Genomic DNA, 22,059 nt, shown 5'->3' on the forward strand with positions numbered 1-22,059 from the left:
TATAAAAATAAATAATAATAATGTATAAAAGGCAAATATTTCGTATGAATTTTTAATTAAAGTCTATACAATTGATTTTGTAAAAAGAATATAATTTAAAGGATCAATGACTAGAGAGTAGTTGGATTGTCCCCCACTTCTTTTAATTCTACATCCGTTAAACTTTCAAATCGTGCACCCTACATCGTCAGAAGGTTTTGGAAAATTCTCGAGCGGTTACTGCAACGTAGCATAGCAGCATATTGCCGTTTGTTTGGCCTCCTTTTTTTTTCCTTTGTAATATCACAATTAAATATTACGGAATGCCGAATCTCATCTATTATTCCGACAAATATTACGACGATCTTTATGAATATAGGTAAGCCCAATGACGGTTTGCTTTTATTCCATATATTTACTTTTATTTTTCATCCGTACATTTTGTCTCATTATACAAACGAAAAGATTACATTATCCAAATTTGCAAGAAATTTTTTGTGATTTTTTTTCTTTTTTTTTTTTTTCTTCTTTTTTTTTCTTTTTTTTCTTTTTTTTTTGTTTCTACGTTGGAAAAGTACAACGTTGTATTTAAATGGCTAGCCCAAGGTATGCTTTTGTTTGCTTTGTTAATCCCCTCAATACTAATATCTTTGATATGATCGATGAATCATTCGAATTCATCATAAATACGTTTAAACTACTTTTATTTATTTAACTTTTAAAGCAAAAGTTCATTTTCTGTAGATTTGAAATCTTTGAGACACACATGCTTGGCCAGACATATTTGCTCTGAATATATTTATGTAGAAAAGTTTATATAACGAAATGTTATAGATTATGATTATGTTATTTAGGCACGTGGTTCTACCAAAAGATATGCAGAAATTAGTGCCAAAAACTCATCTCATGTCGGAGCAAGAGTGGAGAGCTATTGGAGTTCAACAAAGTCAAGGATGGGTACATTACATGATCCATTATCCAGGTAAAGGAAATCATTTCAATTATGATACATCATTATACGTATGTTAATCAATTCTTAAAACCAATGTATTTTTATTATCTTCTTCTAGAACCACATATTCTCTTATTCAAGAGAAAGATCACATCTCCTCCACCAGAAAATAATTCGTAAGAGTGCGTTACATTTCATTGTGAAAATATTTTTTTAAACCATAGAAGCAATGGAAGGGTTCAGCGCTAGATAATTCATTTTAGCAATTGAAAATAATATTATATTTCCAAACATCATAAAAGTGAAGTATATGTTATTATAAAAAAAAAAAAAAAAAAAAAGAAAAAAAATGTAATCGTTTTAAATTTAAGACGTGACATTAGCTGTGCTCTTCTCATAATTTACTTCAATATGTCATCGAACTATCCTGTATATATGTCTATAAACTACTTTAGCTTTTAATATTCCATCCTGTTAATGACGTTTCCTGGAAAGATAATAGAAAATTCAATATCTCATTGAATCCAAAAAGATGAGCTGAGCAAGCCGGAAACATATAAAATAAGAAGTATTCTAGAAAACTTTTTGTATTAAGTGCCTTAGTATATGGTAAATTTGTCGTACTTTTCACGATGTGTTTGAATAATATGATAGAGTAATTTTTATAAAACTTCATCATATTACTCACGTTATTTTAGTATTCAGACTTATTAAAAAAAAACAAAAATAAAAAAAAAATAAATAAATGCGTCTTCGTTTTCTCCAACTTATTGTAAGGGTAATGTTTCCATTGACACTTAGTATTTTTTTGTAACTTAATATTTAAATATTTGTATACGTATGAGTAATAATTGAGTTCGCTAAACAAAAAGACATGTACCCATAATAAAAAATAAACGTTTCTTTCTAATTGAAATCTCTCGCGTCTATATATCTATATCTTACATATATATATATATATATTTTTTTTTTCTTTTTTACCTATATTAATATCGATTCGATAACATTACAATTCATACAAGTAATTAAACTTGAAGACATTAAAACTAAAATACAATGAAAATATTGGGATTTTCCTTCACGCCTAAGAGTTAGGAACGTTATAATAATAAAAAGCTTGAAGCAAATTTAATAAATACGTGTTTAAAGACTTAATTGAAACTACAATGTGCTTGACCTCGATCTAATTAACATCGCTTATTATACGCGCTTATCTACCAAGCGTTTTATTATCTAAATATTTCTCACAGCAATTTCCATAAATTATACATAAATTAATTTTAATTATGTACTGACGCATATAACGTGCGAAAGCGTCGTTAGATTTGTCACATATGAATATATATATATATATACAACTTCATCCTATTCGATTATTATAAAGATTCCTGTAATATAATAATTAAAAAAAATAACGACAATATTAGCAACGTGTGCTATGGTAAACGAAAGTTTGAGAAACATTACTCCCTACTGATTTATTAACGTTAGAAATTAACAACGAAATATTCGATAAAACGCCCAAAGGATCGAATTTAATGGTAAGCAAAGATAAAAGGTTCTTGATCCGGTGACGATAATTGTTGACGATGAAAGACAAGGGATGTGTGCGTGTGGCCGTACGTAAAGAAAGAGGGTGGGAGAAGAGAAAGTAGATAAAAGTTGCAAGAGAGAAAGAAAGAGAGAGACAGAGAGAGTCATCTCTCTCGAGGAGAGTGAACGATGACGATTGTGAGAAATAGCGGAGAGTGAGATTGTTCGGAGAGGGGCGTGGAGGGGGAGTGGGAGAAACAGAAGGGCTTCGAACAGATGGTTCTCAACTTAGCCTTTTAACTTAGACACTTCGGTATTCGTAGGGTTGGGAGCTGGCGTTACGATCAGCCATTGAGCTCGGTTCTCCTCCCTCTTTCTCTTTCGCTCTCTCTCTCTCTCTCTCTCTCTCTCTCTCTCCCTCTTCTCGAAGGACGAACTTTGTGTGCGTGTATGATGCATTTATGGTGTCTGTAAGAGAGATAGAAGGAGCGGGAGGAAAAGAGAGACAGACAATCGGTGATCATCGGCGGGCTCCGAAGGCAGAGCTGAGAGCGACCTCACGTTTTTCGAATTTGTCGTTCGCCGTCGATCCTCGCGAATAGTTGTGCGCGTCTCTGAGTATCTCCTTCGCAACGCATTATACGACAACGATATTTTAACGATAGTACATACTTCCTTACGAATTATTTCGAAACTAGTACTTTTTCTCTTTCCCGCGAAATAGAACCTTTTCGTTATTTTTCCAATTGAAGATTTGAATTTTCAAAAAGTCGCGCGGCACCACTGCCATTTTGGATAGACATATAGATGTTAAGAAGATAGTGAAGAATAAGTCCATTGCATCGATACGGAGTCTATATAATATCGAACGAACGGTCTCTCGACGAGAGTAAGTAAATTCTCCCGATGATATATATCTTTATTCCCGCTCTCTTCCCTTTCTCCTAACACGTCGCTACCGTCGCCGTGGTTACCTATTCTCGTTGGTTCAAGATCCCCTACCTTAGATCTTTTATTGTCGCGTACACGAGCGCCGATGCTTCCTTCCTCCCTTTTCTATTTCTATTTTTATTTTTTCCCTTTTTATTTTTATTTTTATTTTCATTTTTTCTTTTTTTTTTTTTTTTTTTCTTTCTTTCTTTCCGTCATCGCCGTGGACACCAAAGACGTATTTCGAATCGATCGACTAGGGTAATCGTTTCCTTTTTTTTTTTTTTTTTTTTTTTTTTTTTTTATATTATAAAAGTAAGTTATAATAATAGGAGATAGGGGGGGGGCGGGAGAGGGGTGATCGATCAATCGTACGAACGATAATGTTATCCGTAAAAAAGTGAAAAAAAAATCGAATGATTTACGAACGAACGATTCCTCGTGGCTCGGAAGGAAAGGGGAAAGGGGACGGTAATAAAATGTATATATGAAGAAATATTACGAGATGTTCGTAATCAACGTGGTCCACAGACGGCTGGACCACATGTGTCACATACGAGTCGCATAAAATTCGCGCGAAATAATCCAACTTTCTTTGGACTATCGTGGACTTTTGTGCTCTTACTGAATCTTCGAATGAAAAAAGTGTGTTCCATCAAAGTTTCCTGCAAAATTGCGAATAAGGGAGCCAATGTAAATGAGTTTCTTCTTATCGGATTCTTTTTCATGATAAAGTGTACGTGAAAATAAAAATCACGAATGATGAACAAAGAAGCTTGATAAATCAACGTCGATAAGAGGAGTCATAGTTCTTGAATGAGATACAGGTCTAAAAAAAATCGTACAAAAAGAAAAGTCCTTGGCGCGAATCGCGTGGGCGTTGAACGCGCTTGTGAAAGGAAAATTTAAGGACCTTCTTCTCTTTCAACTCGAAGTACGTGATGTTCAACGTATGGGAAATAAAATAGATAATGTTACAAAATTGATCGATCAATCCTTGTCCATAGTCGGTTAGCTTGAAAGCGAGATTTAAGCGGAACATCTTTGGCGGGAAATTCGAAGAAAGAAAAAAAAAATCTTAGGACCCGAGATATTTAACCTCGAGAAAGATGACCCGAATTTTTTTCGAAGGTAAGACGGGCATAGTTAGCGATCACCTTATTTGGATCGACGCATCGTGCGTACAAACAAGATCGTTGGACTCGAGTGTCGAGCCAAACACGAGGAAAGTGGACGAGAAACTTGGATCGAGTTTATCGTTTGTAAATATACCTTCTGTCCTTTATTAGGTTCGTAATATATCTCGAAATGGCAATATTGTAGTGAATTAATACGTGATCATTAGTATTCAATTTAAATATTTAGTAAACGAAATGAGGTTAGATCCGAAATGTTTCACCATTCGTGTTTTCTTACAAAGAATTGCCCTTTGGCCGTCTAATTTGTGAATATATTTAATGGGTAAATAACTTCCTTCCGTGCTTTTTTTTTTTTCAATTTATTATTATAATGATTGTACCTCGTCGAGGTATCCCGTTCTTTAAATGGTTTTGTCTGGAAATGATAAGCACATATTGTTTTCTCGTTAAATCAAATTGACTTTCTTTCGTGCACGTGTAAGTTTGTGTAAAAAAAGAAAAAAAAAAAAAAGGAAAGGGAGATCGTAAACGAGTTAATATTTATCACTTTCCAACTATCAATGGTCTTGCAATTCTTATACAATTTATTTTCATCTTCTTTGCTTCGTAAGATCAATTCGTAATTGTTCTGTAGATTGATTTAAGAGATTCGTAAATTAAAGAAATAGATGTTTTGTAAATAATGACTCACAAACTTTTCGTCGCATGATAAAAGTGGTTTTCGTTAATAGGGAGAACGTTGAGAACGATCGTACATTGCAATTATGCAAGGAATGCGGTCGTCACGGCATACGAGCAAACATTTTTGGAGTTGGGCTTTTCTTCCTCATGGGGTGGAAGAACTTGAGCTCTATTTCATTTTCTTTTTTCATTTCTTCCACGAGTATGCTCGTAGGGATACTCACAAAATTATTCCTCGAATTATATTAAAAATCTCACCATTTTCTCCTGAACTTATATTTTCGATGGATTGCAACATGTAAATTCGTTTACCGATCTATGGTGTGGTTTTAACCGGTTCGTACTAGTTTTTCCCTGGATATATATGTATATATATATACGTATATATATATATATATATATATACATACATACGTGTAGGTACATTGGAAAACTGATAAATACATTTTGTATACACGCCTGCTATTACGTTGGTGAATTAAATGAGAGGGGAAGGGGAAAGATGCCATTATCCGACACTACTTCATCGAGAGTAACAGCTTTCATGGCGTTCCTTCGAGTCAAAGTTAATTAAAATTTACATTGGAGAAAAAGAAGATGAAGAAGAAAAAAAAAAGTAGAAGACTTCTCGCGAATATTCTCCTTTCATAAGAGATATGAGTATCTTCTTTATTAAAATTTACGATAAAAAAAGAGCGGTTTATTACATTTGTTTTTTGATAAAACGCGAATAAAAATGAACATAAAATGGTAAAATATAATATTTAAGAATAATACACAGTAAGATAAATAAAACGAATAGATCCATAAAAATCAGACATAGCGTGTGTGAATAAAATGTTCTGTTCGTCGAATCTCCAAAAGAAAACATCCTTTGCGTAATAGTTTTTTTTCTTTCTCTATCTTTATATCAAGAAAAAGAATTGGATTTAACCAGTTTAACATGTAACATATGAGTATTTCATTATTTTAGAACGAGAAAAATTTATTTAGAATTTTACGTATAAATTGATCATTCACGACGTGCGATTATATGAAATTATCCCAATGCTTCATTTATCACAGGCGCCCTTTTTTTCATCTTTTTCATAAAGTAAAATTATCGCTTAATCATCGTTCACGGTAAATCAACTAAAGCACGCGCGTCTGTGTGTCATCGTCGTATTAATTTTGAATTCAAGACGATTTAAGATAATATTGACATTATCATCTCATTTTTTTTTAGTTAACGCACATAATATATAGATATATGTATGAATAATAAAGAATTTTTTTATTCGATCTCAGGCTTCCTTAAATTTTGATGCATCTTTATTCAAATAACGCGAACATTGACGGAACATTTGAATAAATTTAAATAACTTTGCGCCTTAGAAAAATTATTAATTACGATTTAATCGTAAAGTTCGGTCGTTATTCAATTTCACAGGTTCGACAGGTGAAGACTATTGTCTTAAAATTTCAGCGATTTCGCTTTTAAAAATAATAAGACGATATGGCGCGTCCAAAAAGATGGAAGAAGTGCATGTCGGAAAATTTATTGACTTTGCTGACGATAATCGGCGTGTGTGCCGGCACTCTAGTTGGCTTCATCTTAAGGAATATCGACAAACCGGAGGGATGGACATCTCGAGAAATAATGTATATTCAATTTCCTGGTGATCTTTTTCTTAGGATGCTTAAAGGTCTAATTTTACCTTTGATAGTGGCTAGCATTGTCAGTTCGATCGGTAGTTTGGATCTTTCTCTTTCAGGTGAGTAATTCGTTTGAATAAGTTTTAATAATAAATAAGATTCGATTCTTTTCTCTCTCTTTCTCTCTCTCTCTCTCTCTCTCTCTCTCTCTCTCTCTCTCTCTCTCTCTCTCTTTACTTGATATCTCAAGTTAACGTAATAGAAAGGCGATAAGGAATAATAAGTTCATTGAAATTTTACAGGAAAAATCGGTATGAGATCGATTTATTATTATGGAACTACAACGATTAGTGCTGTAATTCTTGGCATAATTCTAGTCTCCGTGATAAGGCCCGGAGAAATCAGTGGACATTCTTTCGACGATCAAAATGATTTAACGCCTATCAGAAATGTTACTACCACTGATACGCTATTAGATTTAGTCAGGTACTTTGATTATATGTTTAATAACTCCAATAGAGGAGAGGAGAGGAGAGGATTATAATATATCATTATAAAAGTATCACTGGTACACAATATTTCTGAATATCATAAGCGATGTAATTTGTTTCATTTTTTTTTTCTTTTTTTTTTTTTAGGAATGTATTTCCGCCGAATCTTGTTCAAGCTTGTATTATGCAAGTAAGTTAATGATAAATATTATGATTGAATATTTTTTTTAAATAATAAATTGATATTATAGGATAAAAGAAAATAATATAAATATAATTATTTTTATCAAATATCTTATTTTTTTATTTCAGTATCGTACGATATTAACGAAGCCTAAAAATGCGACGGATGGTAAGAACGATCTATAATATTTTCAATGATCATTATTATTTTTTTTTTTTTTTTTTTATTTGCTCTAAGTACAGATTAAGAAAATTATTAATAAATATATAGTGTTACTAGTAATGATATTAATTAATTGCTTTTCTAGATATTGCTATAGAAAATTGGGATATTTCACACGTATATACCGATGGAACCAATACTCTTGGATTAGTAGTTTTTGGTATTGTTTTCGGGATTACACTCGGTAAAATGAGAGAATCTGGAAAAGCTTTGTTGGATTTCTTTACAGCATTGTCAGAAGCAACAATGATTATTACCAACTGGGTCATTTGGTATGGGAAAATTAAATTCTTTTGTGAATGATTTAAGAATCATTTTAAGAGAATGTATGTTAATATAATTATTTTTTTTTTTAAGGATTTCACCGATTGGTGTTTTCTTTTTGGTTACTTCAAAGCTTTTAGAAATTAAGGATATAAGTGCTGTTATTGGTCAATTAGGATTATATTTCATGACAGTTTTATTGGGATTATTTCTCCATGGTTTTGGTACTCTGTCTGTTATATACTTTATCTGTACCAAAGAATTACCTTTCAGAGTTATTGGAAAAATGGGACAAGTATTAGTAACAGCATTTGGAACAGCTTCAAGGTGAATATTATAAATTTTTATTGCAATTGTTGTAAAAAGTTATTATATATAAATACATTTACTCACTCAGTACTGCCACACTGCCAGTTACTCTACAGTGCTTGGATAATATGGGAGCAGATCCTAGGATAACAAGGTTTGTTGTACCAATTGGTGCAACTATCAATATGGATGGGACTGCATTGTATGAAGCAGTTGCAGCTATATTTATTGCTCAAGTTAGAGGCGTATCATTGACTCTTAGCAATATCATTGGCGTTAGGTATTTTATTTTTATCATATCTTTAAAAAATATATACTTATGAAATGACTGTCAAGTATCTGGTAAAATTAATCACTTTCACGTCTTTTTTAAGTGTGACTGCAACGGCTGCAAGTATAGGTGCAGCTGGTATACCACAAGCTGGTCTTGTTACAATGGTTATGGTATTAGACACCATAGGTTTACCCGCAAAGGATGTCACCCTTATTATTGCCGTAGATTGGCTGTTGTAAGTTTACGTTTAAATCTAAAATTGCATTATCTATTTGTGTCATTTTTTCTCTAAACCATAATATTATATACTTGATGGGTTTGATTTCTTTAGAGATCGATTCCGAACTACGATTAATGTAATGTGTGATGCACTCGGAGCTTGTATAATCGAACATATGAGCAAAGGAGAACTTGATGTACCTGCATTGAATCAAACAGAAGATTCTATTGAACTTGCTCAATTGCGAAAAGCAGAAGCATAATTTTTTCTTTTTTTTTTCTTTTTTTTTTCTTTTTTTTTCTTTTTTTTTTTTTTTTTTTTTCTGCATGCTATTCAAAATAGCATTTATATGATATTATATTATATTGCACAGTTCAACTGTGTCTCTTTAGAGATTTATACATTTTTATGTTATTTAATATAATGCGCTTACAAACTAAAAAGTTTGTATAGCAGAATTTTGTGAATATCACTTTTAATATATGTACATACAAATGCAAATACAAATCTACAACACGGTCAATTTAGCTTTAAACTCTTTTCACCATATTCACATAGATTTATTATATACATATGTACAAAAGCCATACATATAATAATTTAAGAGTATATATGCCGTTATATTCATAAATATAATATCTTAAATTATTATGATATACTATCAAGCAATAATCTAAATCACATTGTACATATACAATTTGCATATGGAATATATTTAATTGTTAAGAATTGTTATTCATAAAAATTTTAAGTTAATAACAAGAACAAGAAAGAATACAATAATTACTTGTGTTCAAATACAGAATGTTATAGTGAAATTATGAATGACGTAGGAGTTATCTTGAAGCATTATTACAAATGTTTTTCTCTAATGAAAGTACGTATGCGTATTAACTTACCCTTCAAATAATCCTTGTTCTTCTTAATAACATATAGAATAGGCAGTTTCAATATTATAAAAATGATAATTAAGCACTTCTCATTATTAGAAAAATAGTTGGATAACATTGAATCTTTTTATATGTTTATTTTTTGGATAATAAATATGCGATCAAAAAAATTTAACTCCCTGATTATCATCAAACATGATCAATTCGGCCTTTTTAGCATACTCAAGAGTTCTAAGAGATCTTATCAATACTTCCATATCAAGTTTATAAAATTCTAAAAAAAGAAAAAGTATTGAAGAAGGATAATCAATATATTATCAATATAATATCACTTACAGCTCATACCTTGATCAACCATGTCTTCTCCTTGCGTTAATTCGTAGAAAGTACATACAGATCCAACATGTCCAGTTTCTTGTACCCAGTTATATATTATATCACCCCATTCTTCTAATGTGTGCCAATAAACTAACCATCTTTGTTTTGTCTTATCTAATGGCATAGCATTTCCTGTTTTGCTTAATTCTTCTAATATTATAAGTACTACTTCTGATGGCAGTTTTCCTATTATTAAGTAGTAAATATTTGTAAATAGATAAGAAAAATAATGGTGTTCTGTGATACATAAAATATATCAATCTTAATTTTTTAGATATAATTTTATTAAGGATACGGTTGATTGCACTGTTATTAAAAAGAGGACTTGAATGAACTTCTCGTATATCTACAATTGCCTGTCTTGTGATCCGATAATATTCTAATACTAAACTCTTCCATGCTGCCAATTGTTTAGCTTTTGTATCTGCATGTGGTTGGAGACTGTTCGAATAGATGACATTTTTTTAATTTAAATTTTATTCTTCCAATTATTTAATTGTACTAATATAAACTTTTGATTATAATATATTACAAATTATTAAACACTGTTTGGATATGAATAAGACACAAGGACAAATAATTTGAAGATAAAATTTTAAAAGACTTACGTAAAAAATGGAGGAAAACTGTATTGCCAAGGCCATTCGATTTCTGCCATAATTTAATAGTTATTGTATAAATATGAATTGAACCGATCAATTTCGTATCGATTATTATCACGAAATAATATATAACTCAGAACCACTTAAACGTTTTTAACAGATTTGTTTATTCTATGTTAGGTTAAGATCATATATAATGGGTCTCAAATAAAAAAAAAAAAAAAAATATTTGATCGAGAATTAATATATATATATATATAAAAGTTTTTTAATTTACAAATATTTATACATATGAACGTTTTTGATTGACAACTTCTTTGTTCTGTCTAACAGTTGACAATTTTATTTGTAATGTATATATTTCATAAGTTTGTCAGCCTTCGTAAATATCTTCCCTAGAGTAATCGTGTTAATGTAGTTGCAAGTATGAACATTATTAACGCAGCATAAATGGCGATCGACTGTAGTTCTAACGAAATCGAAAATTCCATTAATCGAATTTGAATTAAAAATAAAAATTATGAATGTTTAATTTATTTTCTTTTCTGTCCACAATTATAATTATATTCCTAAATTGTTCAATCTCTGTTTTCAAACAGTACCACCATCTGCAGTACAGGAGTCATAACTTAGAATTTACTGCAATATTTTCCGTTTTTGTTCGGTTAGATTATGATGGGTGAAATGGGGCTTCTGCGAATATACGTTTCCTAAAAAGCACTATATAAGTTTCACGGCAGAATTAGAACTTTACAAGATACAGTCGTTAAAAGTACGTTTCTTACGAATTCAATAACTGCACGATAATTCTAACCTCAAAGTATTTTAGCTTGTACACCAATTTTATATAAAACGAATATTTTCATAATAAATAACTTTTCTCTTATAATCGTAACGATATTATTACAATAAGCAGATAATCACGAAGTAAGTTTTTTAATATCAATACGTTTCGGATAAATTTTTTTTGTAAGAAACAAATTGCATTTTATAATTATTAATGTTCTATGATTACATAAATATTTATTTAACAGTGTAGAGTAATATTAAAAAATGTTGAACGTTATAATAGTTTCGTTAAGTAAGAAATTAATCTCTATAGATTAAATTGTATAAATAAATGAATTTATGTACTTTAACGCACAGGAGAAACCATGATTACATTGAGAGGAAAATTGAAAAAAGATGCTGAGATTACAAATTCTAAAAATAGAGATTATAATAAACGGGCATCTGTTCGCGATAAGCTGCTGATAAAAGAGGTATGATGAAATATTTCTTATATTTTTGTATATCATTAATGAGTATTTTATATTTTTGTTTTTATACATTATTTAGGTACAAGAAATGGAACAAACGCTTCCAGTTACCTGTCAAGTGACGTTTAATGATCCTCATAGGTTATATGAATTTACGCTTTCGATTATACCCGATGAGGGATATTGGGTCGGTGGACGCTTTTTCTTCGACATTTATATATCAGAAGATTATAATATGGCTGTAAATATGAATTTTAGATTTTTCTTTAAATGTAAATGTAATTTAGATTTTATGTAATGCTATTGATTGAATGCAATTCCATATGATTACAGCCACCGAAGGTAAAGTGTTTAACAAAATTGTGGCATCCTAACATAAGCGAGGATGGTGATGTGTGTCTTTCAATATTAAGGCAAAATAGTATAGATGGGATGGGATGGGCGCCAACCCGTAAACTAAAAGATGTTGTATGGGGTTTAAATTCACTCTTTACTGTAAGTAAGTTCCTTGTTTACGCAAATAATTTCAAGATATATATGTATATATATATATGTGTGTATAATATTTTCCTCGTTTGCATATTAGGATCTTTTAAATTTTGATGATCCTTTAAATAGAGATGCAGCTGAATTGTTTATTAAAGATAAAGAATCTTTTCGTACTAAGGTAAAGTATTACGTTATGCAGTATGCAAAAAGATGATTTCAAATTGAAATTCTTAATGCAACAGTGTAATTATGCACTCACCGAATTAGAACCATGATTTTTGCAAAAAAAAAAAAGAAAAAAAAAAAAAAACCCAAAAAGGAATTAAAACTTGGCGTTTTCAAAGAAAATTGAACATTATATTTTGATATTTTCTTACTAGTCTTCTTATCTTAGAACGAGTGTAATTTTATTTTTATTTCTTTTAAACATCCAAAACATTCAACTTGTTGCTATTGTTGAAAGTACAAGAAGGATGCATCAAAGATATGTCACATGTACGATAGATCTTTCTCATCACAGATTATCTATGAGAACACAATTTGTAAATAAATTCAATATTTAATAAAAAAAATCTACATCTTTTTAAACGAGTAATTATTTCGAGTATTACTATACTTAATTTATTTCGTTATTATTTTATTTCCTTAAAAGACATGATTGTTAAAGACGTAATTTTCCATAAACGCATGTGAAGAGAATGCAGTGGTTGCGTTTATTATTTCATATTTATTTATTATATTATGTAACGATTTTTGTACAATTTGAAAGGATATGAATCATGTCAACTAATTCGTTAGTACATTCGTAGTTGCAATACCATTGTGTCCATTGTAACCATTTAAATTGATCGGAATACTGAATAGTCGAAATTTCATGATTTTCTTTAATGAAATTCATGTTCGAATTGATGATATAATATTCGATATAATTAATTATACGTTGTAACAAATAAATAATAACAAAAAAGAAAACAAGGAACGGGATATTTTTGTATGATATTCTTTTAATCCATTCCCTATTGCTCATCCTTGCTCTCTTAACGACTGACTAGATGCTTTTGTGATACTTTACAGTCATACGGAGAAAATTAATTGGAAAAATCGTATCTTAAGAATAATTTTATCGTTAGACCGTTGTAAGCAATTCTTCTTGTATGCTCGTTGATCTTATAAGTTTTTGAGTGGAACCTAAAAGGCTTTCGCTTGCAAGGCTTTGGCTTTCCGATGCCAATTTCTCTTTTTCTTCGTGATATTCGGTGTTATATTCTTTTAATCTGTTACCTAAAAAGACAGACCTTTCGCGCTTCTTGATCATAAATTCCGATGGTAATAACCATCTGTGTTCGTGGCATTCCTCAGCCATCGGCCTTTTACTGGAATAAATGAAGGAGGGAGGTGTGAATTTTTATAATAAAAATAATACAAATTACATTTGTGAGAATACTTACTTCGGTGCACGTTTGAAGACCAACATGAGAAAGCGCGTAGCCTCTTGGCTAATTTCTTTGTAAAGATATTCGAATCTGTACCTAACAAATAAAATATTTTGTCTCGTTTCGGTGGCATCATCGCCACGGAACGGCGATACTCCGGATAATAAAACGTATGCAAGAACACCGACCATCCAAATGTCTGTTTGCGGATATGCAGGTTCTTCGTTGTATACTTCTGGTGCTCTATATTCACGGTGACCTGCCTTTGGTACCATCGTGCCGAGTTTACTAACTTTCTGTGCAGTGCCCATGTCTACTAATTTGACTTGAACCGTCCTAACGGAGGCCATAACCACATTGTCTGGTTGAATATCTAAATGGCAATAGCCTCGCCAGTGAAGATATTGTAACGCGTCTAATATTTGCGTTATAGCCATGGCCACACAATTCTCAGTATACTCGTGTCGACTAGAGAAATACGTGAGAATGTCGGCACCCTGAAGCTTCTCCAAAATGAATACAGCTAACGATGACCCGGGTGCTTTATATGCTGCCTCTAAAAGAGCTATTCTCTCATGCCTGAGAGAACGTAGAGCTTCGAATTCTCTATTTACTTGCTTTTCTATTTCTGGCCTAAGATCCAAAATCTTAGCGACTATTACGCGATCCGAGGACTTGTCGATTCCCTTGACCACAGCAGAGAATTGACCACGGCTTAATTCAGAAATGAAACTGTATTTGTTTGTTAATGTTTCAGTCGACCATTCGATCGGCTGTTCCTCGACAGAATAATTTATATGAGGCTTATCCTCCTCTAATACGATCTCTTGTCCAGACTCTGTTAATTCCTGAAGATGTCTCATAGTACTGGTTATCTGTATTTGCGGTATACCAGGTGGTCTTGTTTTAATTACTTTCGATGGAATACCCTTTTCGCTCCATCCAATACGATTTCGCGCTGCTAAACGGAAAATATAAGAAACGTCTTGCTTGAGATCTCGGACTAGATAAAATTCGTGATCTATATTAAAACCAATATCTATCCACGTGATAGAATCGGCTTCTTTATATTGAAGATTATAGCATAGTACGGCAGAATTGCCATCGTATTTCGGTTGTTTCCAACGTAAAAGTACTTGGGTATCCGATATTTCGGTAGCCTGTAAATCGAACGATCCTTATTATTATTATTTTCAATAACGGAATTAAATGATATGTATTTATCTGAAAGATAGATTAGTGTAGTATACCTCTGGCGAATCGGGACCCCAGGGAACCGTAGCTATTAACATTCTAGTTCTGGCTACTGTCTGTCCAAGAGAGTTCCTTGCCACCACCTTATATATCCCGGCATCGTGTTCCTTTGCGGGAGTGAAACTTAGAATCGATCTGCCATCTTCGTCTTCTGTGATCTTTATTCTTTTAGTCTCTTGAACGACAATGTCATTTTTGTACCACTGTATTAGCGGTTTTGGATCACCTACTGCAAGGCACATCAATTGCGCTACCTTTCCTTCCTCGATCGGTCGTATTTGCGGTTTCTCGCGGAAGAATGGTAGATTTCCTTCCTTTTTCGATTCTATCATGGCTTCGGCCTCAACGTAACTATCGAGACGAGTGCCTAATTCGTGTTTCAATCGTCTCAACGTAAATGTATCGGGTGATCCATATTTATTTATCCTGGCTCTTCGTTCGTCGTCGATTTCTTCGTCCATGATGTCGGTAAAACGACGGCGTTCGCGTATTATTGGTGTCTGCAGAAAAAAAGAAGATAAATAAATATCTCCGTTAATGAGAATTTATTGATTTAGAAAGGTGCTTCTTAATTGCCTTCCAATCGTAGCCATTTTCTTCAGTGATTGTACGGGAATATCCTGGACTGCGATTACAGGCGACTTTCATGTATTCACGTAATCGTACTGGGAAGTCAGTATCTCGAAGCTGTAGAAGATAAGTATCTGGACCGTACTGATAGCTGTAAATATTCAATGTTGTTAGTTTTATTATAGATAAGAATGGATTAATTAATAAATATATGTTACTATAGGCTTCATACTCACTGACTCTCGCTCTTAATCAGTCCAATTTCTGTGTCGATTGGTTCTCTCGAAGGTACTTGATTTTCCCAAGTTCTAGGGACAGGTTTTCCTATCGGACTGTACCGTTCGACACTTGGCTCAGGCGTATATTTATGACCCGGAGGATAAACCATCTTCGACGGGTGTTCAAACGCACTACTGAGTTTGCGTCTGCGATACCACGTACGGCAGGAAGCGTTGCTATACCAATCTCTGTCAATGATTTATAAGCAAGTTATAGAATGTTACGAAGCAAATAAATATGTGTATATATATATGTATATATATATGTACACATCAAGGATATTACCTGTAAAGTTTGTAATAGGTCTTCAAATATTCAGAAGGTATTTTATATAAATCTAATGGTGATTTGTCTGCGTATTCCAGCCAAGGATGCTTAAGAGCGGTCTTAATATTCATTCGTTTATCAACATTGTAGACCAACAAACTACGAATAAAGTCTTTGGCTTCGTTAGAAATATTTTTCCAGCGGTCGTCAAAGTCCCAAGCTCCTTGTCTGATCTTCGTTAACGTTTCTCTATCGTTGACACCTCTGAATGGTGAAATTCCAGATAAAAGGATGTACGTTATGATACCGACAGACCACATATCCGCGGCATAATCGACACCTTCGTTGTTTGTGACTTCTGGAGCAATATATTCTGGCATACCGTAGGATAATAACATTAATTTAGTTTGTGTTATTCTTCGAGTTAAACCGAAATCACTGATCTTTAGATCATCGCCACCTGTGTGAGATATCAAAAGATCTCCAAGCTATCGAAGGAAATTAATATTTAAAACGATGATATTTCAAAAAACAAATAAATATAATAAACAATTGATCGACGAGAAACTTACTGTTAGACCAAGATGTGCATAATGATTATCGTGCATATATTCAAGGCCATAGAGTAATTGTCGTATATATCCGGAAATTTCTGCCTCAGTATAATGCGGCTGCTTAGTTAGTACATCTGCTAATTCACCACCGGCAGCTCTATATATCGCTCGTTAAGGATTTGAAAAAATTTCTAAAAATCTGATTATCCTGTCGAAGGAAGAGCGACGTATTTTATAAAAGCCAATTATATTTTAAAAGGATACAGTTCAATGATCAAAGTGACCGATTTGTCGGTCTCGTAAGCATCTTGCAGGCGTAATAATTTTCGATGATTGAGATGATTCATGGCTTCTAACTCGTTATACATAAACGGTTTCAGCTCTCCACGTCCGTGCATAACTTTAGCAGCATAATTTCTTCCAGTAGATCTCTCTACGGCATGATACGTAATACCTTGAGTACCACGACCCAATTCGTCACCCAAATCATAGACATCATTGTAGGGTTTATCGGTACGCAATTTAATTTCAGTCTTTCTCTTATACGTTCTGTAGACATAATCGTATTCATTTTCTTCTATGTGTATCATGACCGAATGCGATATCGATCCGGCTATGTTTCTCGCGCTAATCGAATATAATCCCTCGTCCTTGACGATCGCTTCGTTAATTGTTAAAATAGATGTATCCGGTTCGACGAAATGTATCTGAAAGAATAACATTTCAATGCTCTCTATCTCGCAGTTTACAATTGGAAAATCATGTAAAAAATGATAATCAACCTGAACCCTCGAAGTGCTAGTAATCGGTTTCCAATCTTTGTACCATTTGATTTCAGGAAATGGAATACCCGTAACACGTGCCGTCAATTGACCAGACTTTCGTACCATCACAATAATTTCCTCGGGTCTTATAATAAACGTTGGATATTCTGCGATTTGTAAGAAAACACGCTGACGTGCCTCTCCATGTTCATTGGTGGCAACGGCCTCGTATATGCCTGCGTCTCTCTCAAGCATTCTGTTGATGAACAGAGTTGCCTGTCCGTTTCTTGTATAGCTTTGATCGTATCGACCGCCAGACTCGATCAATTCTTTATTGAAATAATAGGTCATTTTTGGCTTTGGATAGCCATATACGAACCAGAAGAGACTGCAATTGTGATTCTTTACGCCATACTGAACATCGTATTCTTGACGAAGGAATTTAGGTGCTTGAGCATATTCATCGTAAGGTGGTCTCTCGATATCGAAGTCTTTGGGGAAATAAGGACTGGTCTCTGGGCGAAAATCAATACCAGGTGGCAAATAAGGGAAGAATTTGGGTGGATCGGGTTCTAATTTGGCTCGGTAGGTTTGTGCAAATGGTGAAGGATCGCTGATGCCATATTTATTCTCTACTCGTATACGGAACTTGTAGTCACGGAAAGGTTCTAAATTGCGGATGTCGCAGACACAACTGCGCAATCCGGATCGAGCGGTGAACCAATCACCGTCCGGTAGTTCGCACATTTCTACGAGATATGTCACCGGTGCGCGTGGTCCTAACGGGATGGAAGGCTTCCAAGAAAGTGTCAAATGTCGATCCATCATACGACTAATAATTGGTCTATCTGCTAGGGGCCATGGTATTCCCGTCTTTTGATATTTATCAAATTCCATATACTGTGATACTAACGGTCTCTTTGTACGTGGCTCGAGAGCTATAAAAAACAAAAAAATATTATCAAAAATAATTATTTAAAAGTACATTATACGTATTCATATATCGAATAGTTTAATTCGTTACTTACAGTCAAATATCATTTCAGCGGTACATACGTCTTTTCCATGAGGATTTTGTATTTTTAATAGATATGTGCCTCCGTCCATTTCATCGACATTAGCTATCGTCAAACGAAGTAAACTACCTTCTTGATCCATTCTTATACGATCAGTTTGCCACAATTTTTCACCATTACGAAACCATTCGAATTCCGGTTCAGGTATACCAGTGATGCAAGCTGTGAACTTTGCTTGCATTCCTTTGTAAACTTCACAATCGCCGATCCTCTTCAAGAATGCCGGTGGTTCTATCTTTTGCATTTTTTCACTATAAATTAAATTACACAAGTTATCTTCTGATGTTAATATTAAAAGAAAATAAATTGCACTAACTTACATCTTATCAATGATTGCCAATTTTGCCGAACATTCTGCTTCGCCAGCTCTGTTAACTGCTTTGCATTTGTAAATTCCACTATCATCGTACGTACAATCCTTAATGTACAAGCAACAGGCATCACTGTCCCTTTTGATCTTGTATTTGTCATTATCTTTAAGTATTGGTTGGTCCTTGAAATACCATGTAACATCTGGCTTTGGTATACCGCTAATTTTAGCTGGGAATTTAGCATCAAAGTTAGGAAGTTGTTGAAGATCCGTGAAATTTTGTATAAAGCTTGGTGCTTGGAAGATCTTTCTGATGTTGGCATTTGCGTTAGTTGTATCTTCGCCGAGTGGATTTGTCAGACAACAAGTATAAAATCCTTGATCATTGAGATCGGATGGATTGATCTCTAAAGTTACCTTTTTTCCATCACACGTCATCATCACTCGTTGAGATGGTTCTAACGGTTGTCCGTCTTTCGTCCACGTAATATCTGGTATTGGATTGCCATTGAAAGAGGCACTTAATAATAGTGGTTGGCCTTCCTCGACCGAAATATCTCGTAACAAAGTTAAGAATGCAGGCTTCTCTTGTGGAATGTCCTCTCTCAATTTGCCAACTATATCGAGTTTCGCTTTGCAAGATGCCGTTCCTTCGGTATTCCCAGCTACAACTTGATATTCTCCTGCATCTTCAAGAGTTGCTTTGTCGATGATTAATGTGTGAGTACCATCCGGCTGACTAATGATATTCAAGTGCTTTCCATCCGGCACAATCTGCACGAATTTAGATTATTTCAAATAATACTTAATTACGTATTATATATGAATGTATATATATATATATATTTTTTTTTTTTTTTTTTTTTTTTTTATTTACATACCTCTTCGCCATTGTGCAGCCACTGGAGTTCGGGCGTTGGTTTACCAATTACTTTCACTTCCAGTTTCGCCGGCAAGTTTTCGACCACGGAAAGTGGTTGAAGACTTCCAACGAAATCTGGCCTCTTTTCTTTTTCCTCTACCTCAACCTTAGCTTCTCCGGTAATGTCTCCGAGTTTATTAGATACGACTACGGAGTAAGTACCTGTATCTTCTGGTCGCACTTTATCGATTATTAGACCAATAAGACCATTTGGCTCGTTTATGAAATTAAACTCTTTTGTTGATCTCAGCGGTATACCGTCCTTGAACCATTGAACGTGAGGATTCGGAAATGCAACGACTTGAGCTTGTAACTTGAGAGGCTGTCCCACGATAGCTTTTACATCTTCCAAAGGCTTTGTAAATGTTGGACTTCTTACGGCAGCTATAACATATATTCAACATTAAATTATATAATTGAAATTTTAATAGGATAAACTTAGTGAGTTTCTTACGCGTGACAGCAACTGCGCAAAGTGCACTTTGTTCTCCCATTACATTAGAAGCAACCAATTTGTAAGCTCCAGAATCCGCGGGAATTACATTCTCAATTGTCAGTTTCGTAGTACCATCCGGATAATTTTCGATCTGAATATGATCGTTAGGTGTGAGTAATTCACCATCTTTAAACCAAGACATCAAAGGTATCGGGCTACCCTCCGCTTTGGCCTTGAGTTCGAATGGTTCTCCTTCATCGATATTTAGACACTTCGGTAAAGTTACGTGACCGGGCGCTTCGAAAACCATACTTAATTCGCAACTAGTTTGTATAGTTCCTGCGATGCTGCTAGCTATGCAACTTATTACTCCTACGTCATCGGCCGAAAACGTTTTAATGTACAGAGTGCTATCGATGAGACCCTCGACGTGAGTTATCACTTCGTGGCGTGCATCTTGCAATATTGGTACATCCTTCATTAGCCAAGAGATCTTTGGTTTTGGTATACCGGATACTCGAACTTTCAATTCAATATCTTGGCGATCACTTATGGAAACTTGAGATAGTTCCTTCAAAAAGATCGGTGCTTCAACTAAAAAGAAAAATTAATATATATATATTTCATATAATATTATACTTAACAAAACTATCCTCGTCACTTTTCAAACAACTTACGGTGAGCAGTTAGTAAAGCTTGTGCGCTCGATTCGCCCAAATAATTTTTTGCGTAAACCGTATATGTTCCACCATGTTCTACATTAACATTTTTAATGAGAAGTTTGTACTTGTTATTTCTTCTATCTTCTTCCGTATCAAATTCATTGCCTATTGTCAATTCTTCGTTGTCCTTTGACCACGTTATCTCAGGCTTTGGATTTCCTTTGATTATTGCCTCCCATACGGCTGGTTCGTCAACTGGTGCAGTGAGATCTTTAAATTCTTCGATATTCGGTTGCAGTAGAAGATTCAAAAGGGCCTGATAAAAGTCAAATTAATAATAATCCTAAGAATGCGATATGAGGATGGCTTGAGAGCAAGACGTTAAGGACAAAATTTCTTGCTTACGCTGCTTTCAGCTTGGCCCCATTTATTTTCCAGCTTGAGTGTATAATCTCCGGTATCGTCTTTTCCACACTTAGGTATCTTCAATGTAATTGTACTTTCGGTCAATTTATCCGACACAGGCTTATTGTCCATCTTCCATTTGATTCTTGAATCATCATTAGAAATTTCCAATCCATTGTAAAACCTTCGGAAAATAAAAAAGATTCAATGAAATAAATGTGACATACGTATGTCTAATTATAATCTAATAAGTAACTGAGCTTACCAAATTATTTCGGGAACCGGATCAGCCGTAAATATAGCTTTGAACTCTCCATTTGTACCATCCGCAATGTCAACGTCGCTAAGGGGTTCTATGAATCGCGGTTTTCGTAGATCGTTGACCGTGCCTACCTCCAATTGTCCTTGTACAATATCTTCACCAAGTTTATTTGTAAAGATACACTCGTAAAGACCGGCATCTTGGAGCGTGGCTTTGCTTAATTCGAGCTCATATTTGTCTCCTGCATTGGTGATACGTATACGTTCTCCAGTTCTGAGAATCTTGCCGTCCTTGAACCATTTTGCATCAGGTCTTGGCAAACCGGTGGTAATGACCTCGAAGGTGGTGTTTTGCGTTTCAAAGATCATCCGATTCTTTAACGACGTTTCTACTATATGGGGTGGTGCTAAATGAGAAAAGAAAATGTTAACATC

At 33.7% G+C, this 22,059-nt stretch overlaps 5 protein-coding genes across 19 annotated transcripts in view; 3 read left to right on the forward strand and 2 right to left on the reverse strand.

The window, feature by feature from the left end:
• Positions 1-148: 148 nt before the first annotated feature.
• Positions 149-1,847, forward strand: LOC124951908 (cyclin-dependent kinases regulatory subunit). The gene is made up of 3 exons (XM_047501001.1): positions 149-358; positions 834-961; positions 1,050-1,847. Exons 1-3 carry the CDS (start codon positions 303-305, stop codon positions 1,109-1,111), a joined length of 246 nt encoding a protein of 81 aa, XP_047356957.1. The 5' UTR covers positions 149-302; the 3' UTR covers positions 1,112-1,847.
• Positions 1,848-2,807: 960 nt separating this feature from the next.
• Positions 2,808-9,336, forward strand: LOC124951897 (excitatory amino acid transporter 1-like). 3 transcript variants are annotated; one of them, XM_047500975.1, is made up of 10 exons: positions 2,808-3,353; positions 6,644-6,968; positions 7,152-7,335; positions 7,488-7,530; positions 7,653-7,692; positions 7,832-8,018; positions 8,104-8,337; positions 8,408-8,599; positions 8,694-8,828; positions 8,925-9,336. In XM_047500975.1, exons 2-10 carry the CDS (start codon positions 6,710-6,712, stop codon positions 9,073-9,075), a joined length of 1,425 nt encoding a protein of 474 aa, XP_047356931.1. In that variant the 5' UTR covers positions 2,808-3,353; positions 6,644-6,709; the 3' UTR covers positions 9,076-9,336. The 3 variants fall into 3 exon arrangements, with proteins under 3 accessions (XP_047356931.1, XP_047356932.1, XP_047356933.1); XM_047500976.1 differs by lacking the exon at positions 2,808-3,353 and adding an exon at positions 4,443-4,683; XM_047500977.1 differs by lacking the exon at positions 2,808-3,353 and adding an exon at positions 4,443-4,656.
• LOC124951907 (vacuolar protein-sorting-associated protein 25) lies at positions 8,332-11,615 on the reverse strand. Of its 3 annotated transcripts, none has more exons than XR_007101752.1 (5): positions 10,690-11,615; positions 10,377-10,522; positions 10,049-10,267; positions 9,713-9,977; positions 8,332-8,846 (listed from the first exon to the last, which is right to left on the reverse strand). XR_007101752.1 is itself a non-coding variant. In XM_047500999.1 (4 exons), exons 1-4 carry the CDS (start codon positions 10,737-10,739, stop codon positions 9,865-9,867), a joined length of 528 nt encoding a protein of 175 aa, XP_047356955.1. In that variant the 5' UTR covers positions 10,740-11,615; the 3' UTR covers positions 8,332-9,864. The 3 variants fall into 3 exon arrangements, 1 of the variants encoding a protein (XP_047356955.1); XR_007101751.1 differs by having other exon boundaries at positions 8,332-9,013; XM_047500999.1 differs by having other exon boundaries at positions 8,332-9,977.
• On the forward strand, positions 11,101-13,014 carry LOC124951906 (NEDD8-conjugating enzyme UBE2F-like). Of its 5 annotated transcripts, XM_047500995.1 has the most exons (6): positions 11,101-11,455; positions 11,600-11,610; positions 11,830-11,945; positions 12,022-12,183; positions 12,276-12,437; positions 12,529-13,014. In XM_047500995.1, exons 3-6 carry the CDS (start codon positions 11,838-11,840, stop codon positions 12,643-12,645), a joined length of 549 nt encoding a protein of 182 aa, XP_047356951.1. In that variant the 5' UTR covers positions 11,101-11,455; positions 11,600-11,610; positions 11,830-11,837; the 3' UTR covers positions 12,646-13,014. The 5 variants fall into 5 exon arrangements, with proteins under 5 accessions (XP_047356951.1, XP_047356952.1, XP_047356950.1 ...); XM_047500996.1 differs by lacking the exon at positions 11,600-11,610 and having other exon boundaries at positions 11,102-11,455; positions 12,276-12,441; positions 12,561-13,014; XM_047500994.1 differs by lacking the exon at positions 11,600-11,610 and having other exon boundaries at positions 11,104-11,455.
• Positions 13,015-13,138: 124 nt separating this feature from the next.
• LOC124951884 (obscurin) overlaps positions 13,139-22,059 on the reverse strand; it is a 29,946-nt gene continuing 21,025 nt past the window's right edge. For all 7 annotated transcript variants that reach the window (XM_047500907.1, XM_047500905.1, XM_047500911.1 and 4 more), the window contains 16 exons: positions 21,629-22,031; positions 21,364-21,547; positions 20,974-21,274; positions 20,315-20,890; positions 19,820-20,244; positions 18,949-19,712; positions 18,581-18,879; positions 17,571-18,490; positions 17,053-17,495; positions 16,807-16,945; positions 16,253-16,722; positions 15,925-16,155; positions 15,695-15,839; positions 15,115-15,618; positions 13,880-15,024; positions 13,139-13,804 (listed from right to left, as the gene is read on the reverse strand). In XM_047500907.1, coding sequence (XP_047356863.1) covers positions 13,558-13,804; positions 13,880-15,024; positions 15,115-15,618; positions 15,695-15,839; positions 15,925-16,155; positions 16,253-16,722; positions 16,807-16,945; positions 17,053-17,495; positions 17,571-18,490; positions 18,581-18,879; positions 18,949-19,712; positions 19,820-20,244; positions 20,315-20,890; positions 20,974-21,274; positions 21,364-21,547; positions 21,629-22,031 — 7,196 coding nt within the window. In that variant the 3' untranslated portion in view covers positions 13,139-13,557. The remainder of the gene's footprint in view (positions 13,805-13,879; positions 15,025-15,114; positions 15,619-15,694; positions 15,840-15,924; positions 16,156-16,252; positions 16,723-16,806; positions 16,946-17,052; positions 17,496-17,570; positions 18,491-18,580; positions 18,880-18,948; positions 19,713-19,819; positions 20,245-20,314; positions 20,891-20,973; positions 21,275-21,363; positions 21,548-21,628; positions 22,032-22,059) is intronic.

Source organism: Vespa velutina, chromosome 9 (genome assembly GCF_912470025.1).
Source record: "Vespa velutina chromosome 9, iVesVel2.1, whole genome shotgun sequence".
Classification (NCBI taxonomy): domain Eukaryota; kingdom Metazoa; phylum Arthropoda; class Insecta; order Hymenoptera; family Vespidae; genus Vespa; species Vespa velutina.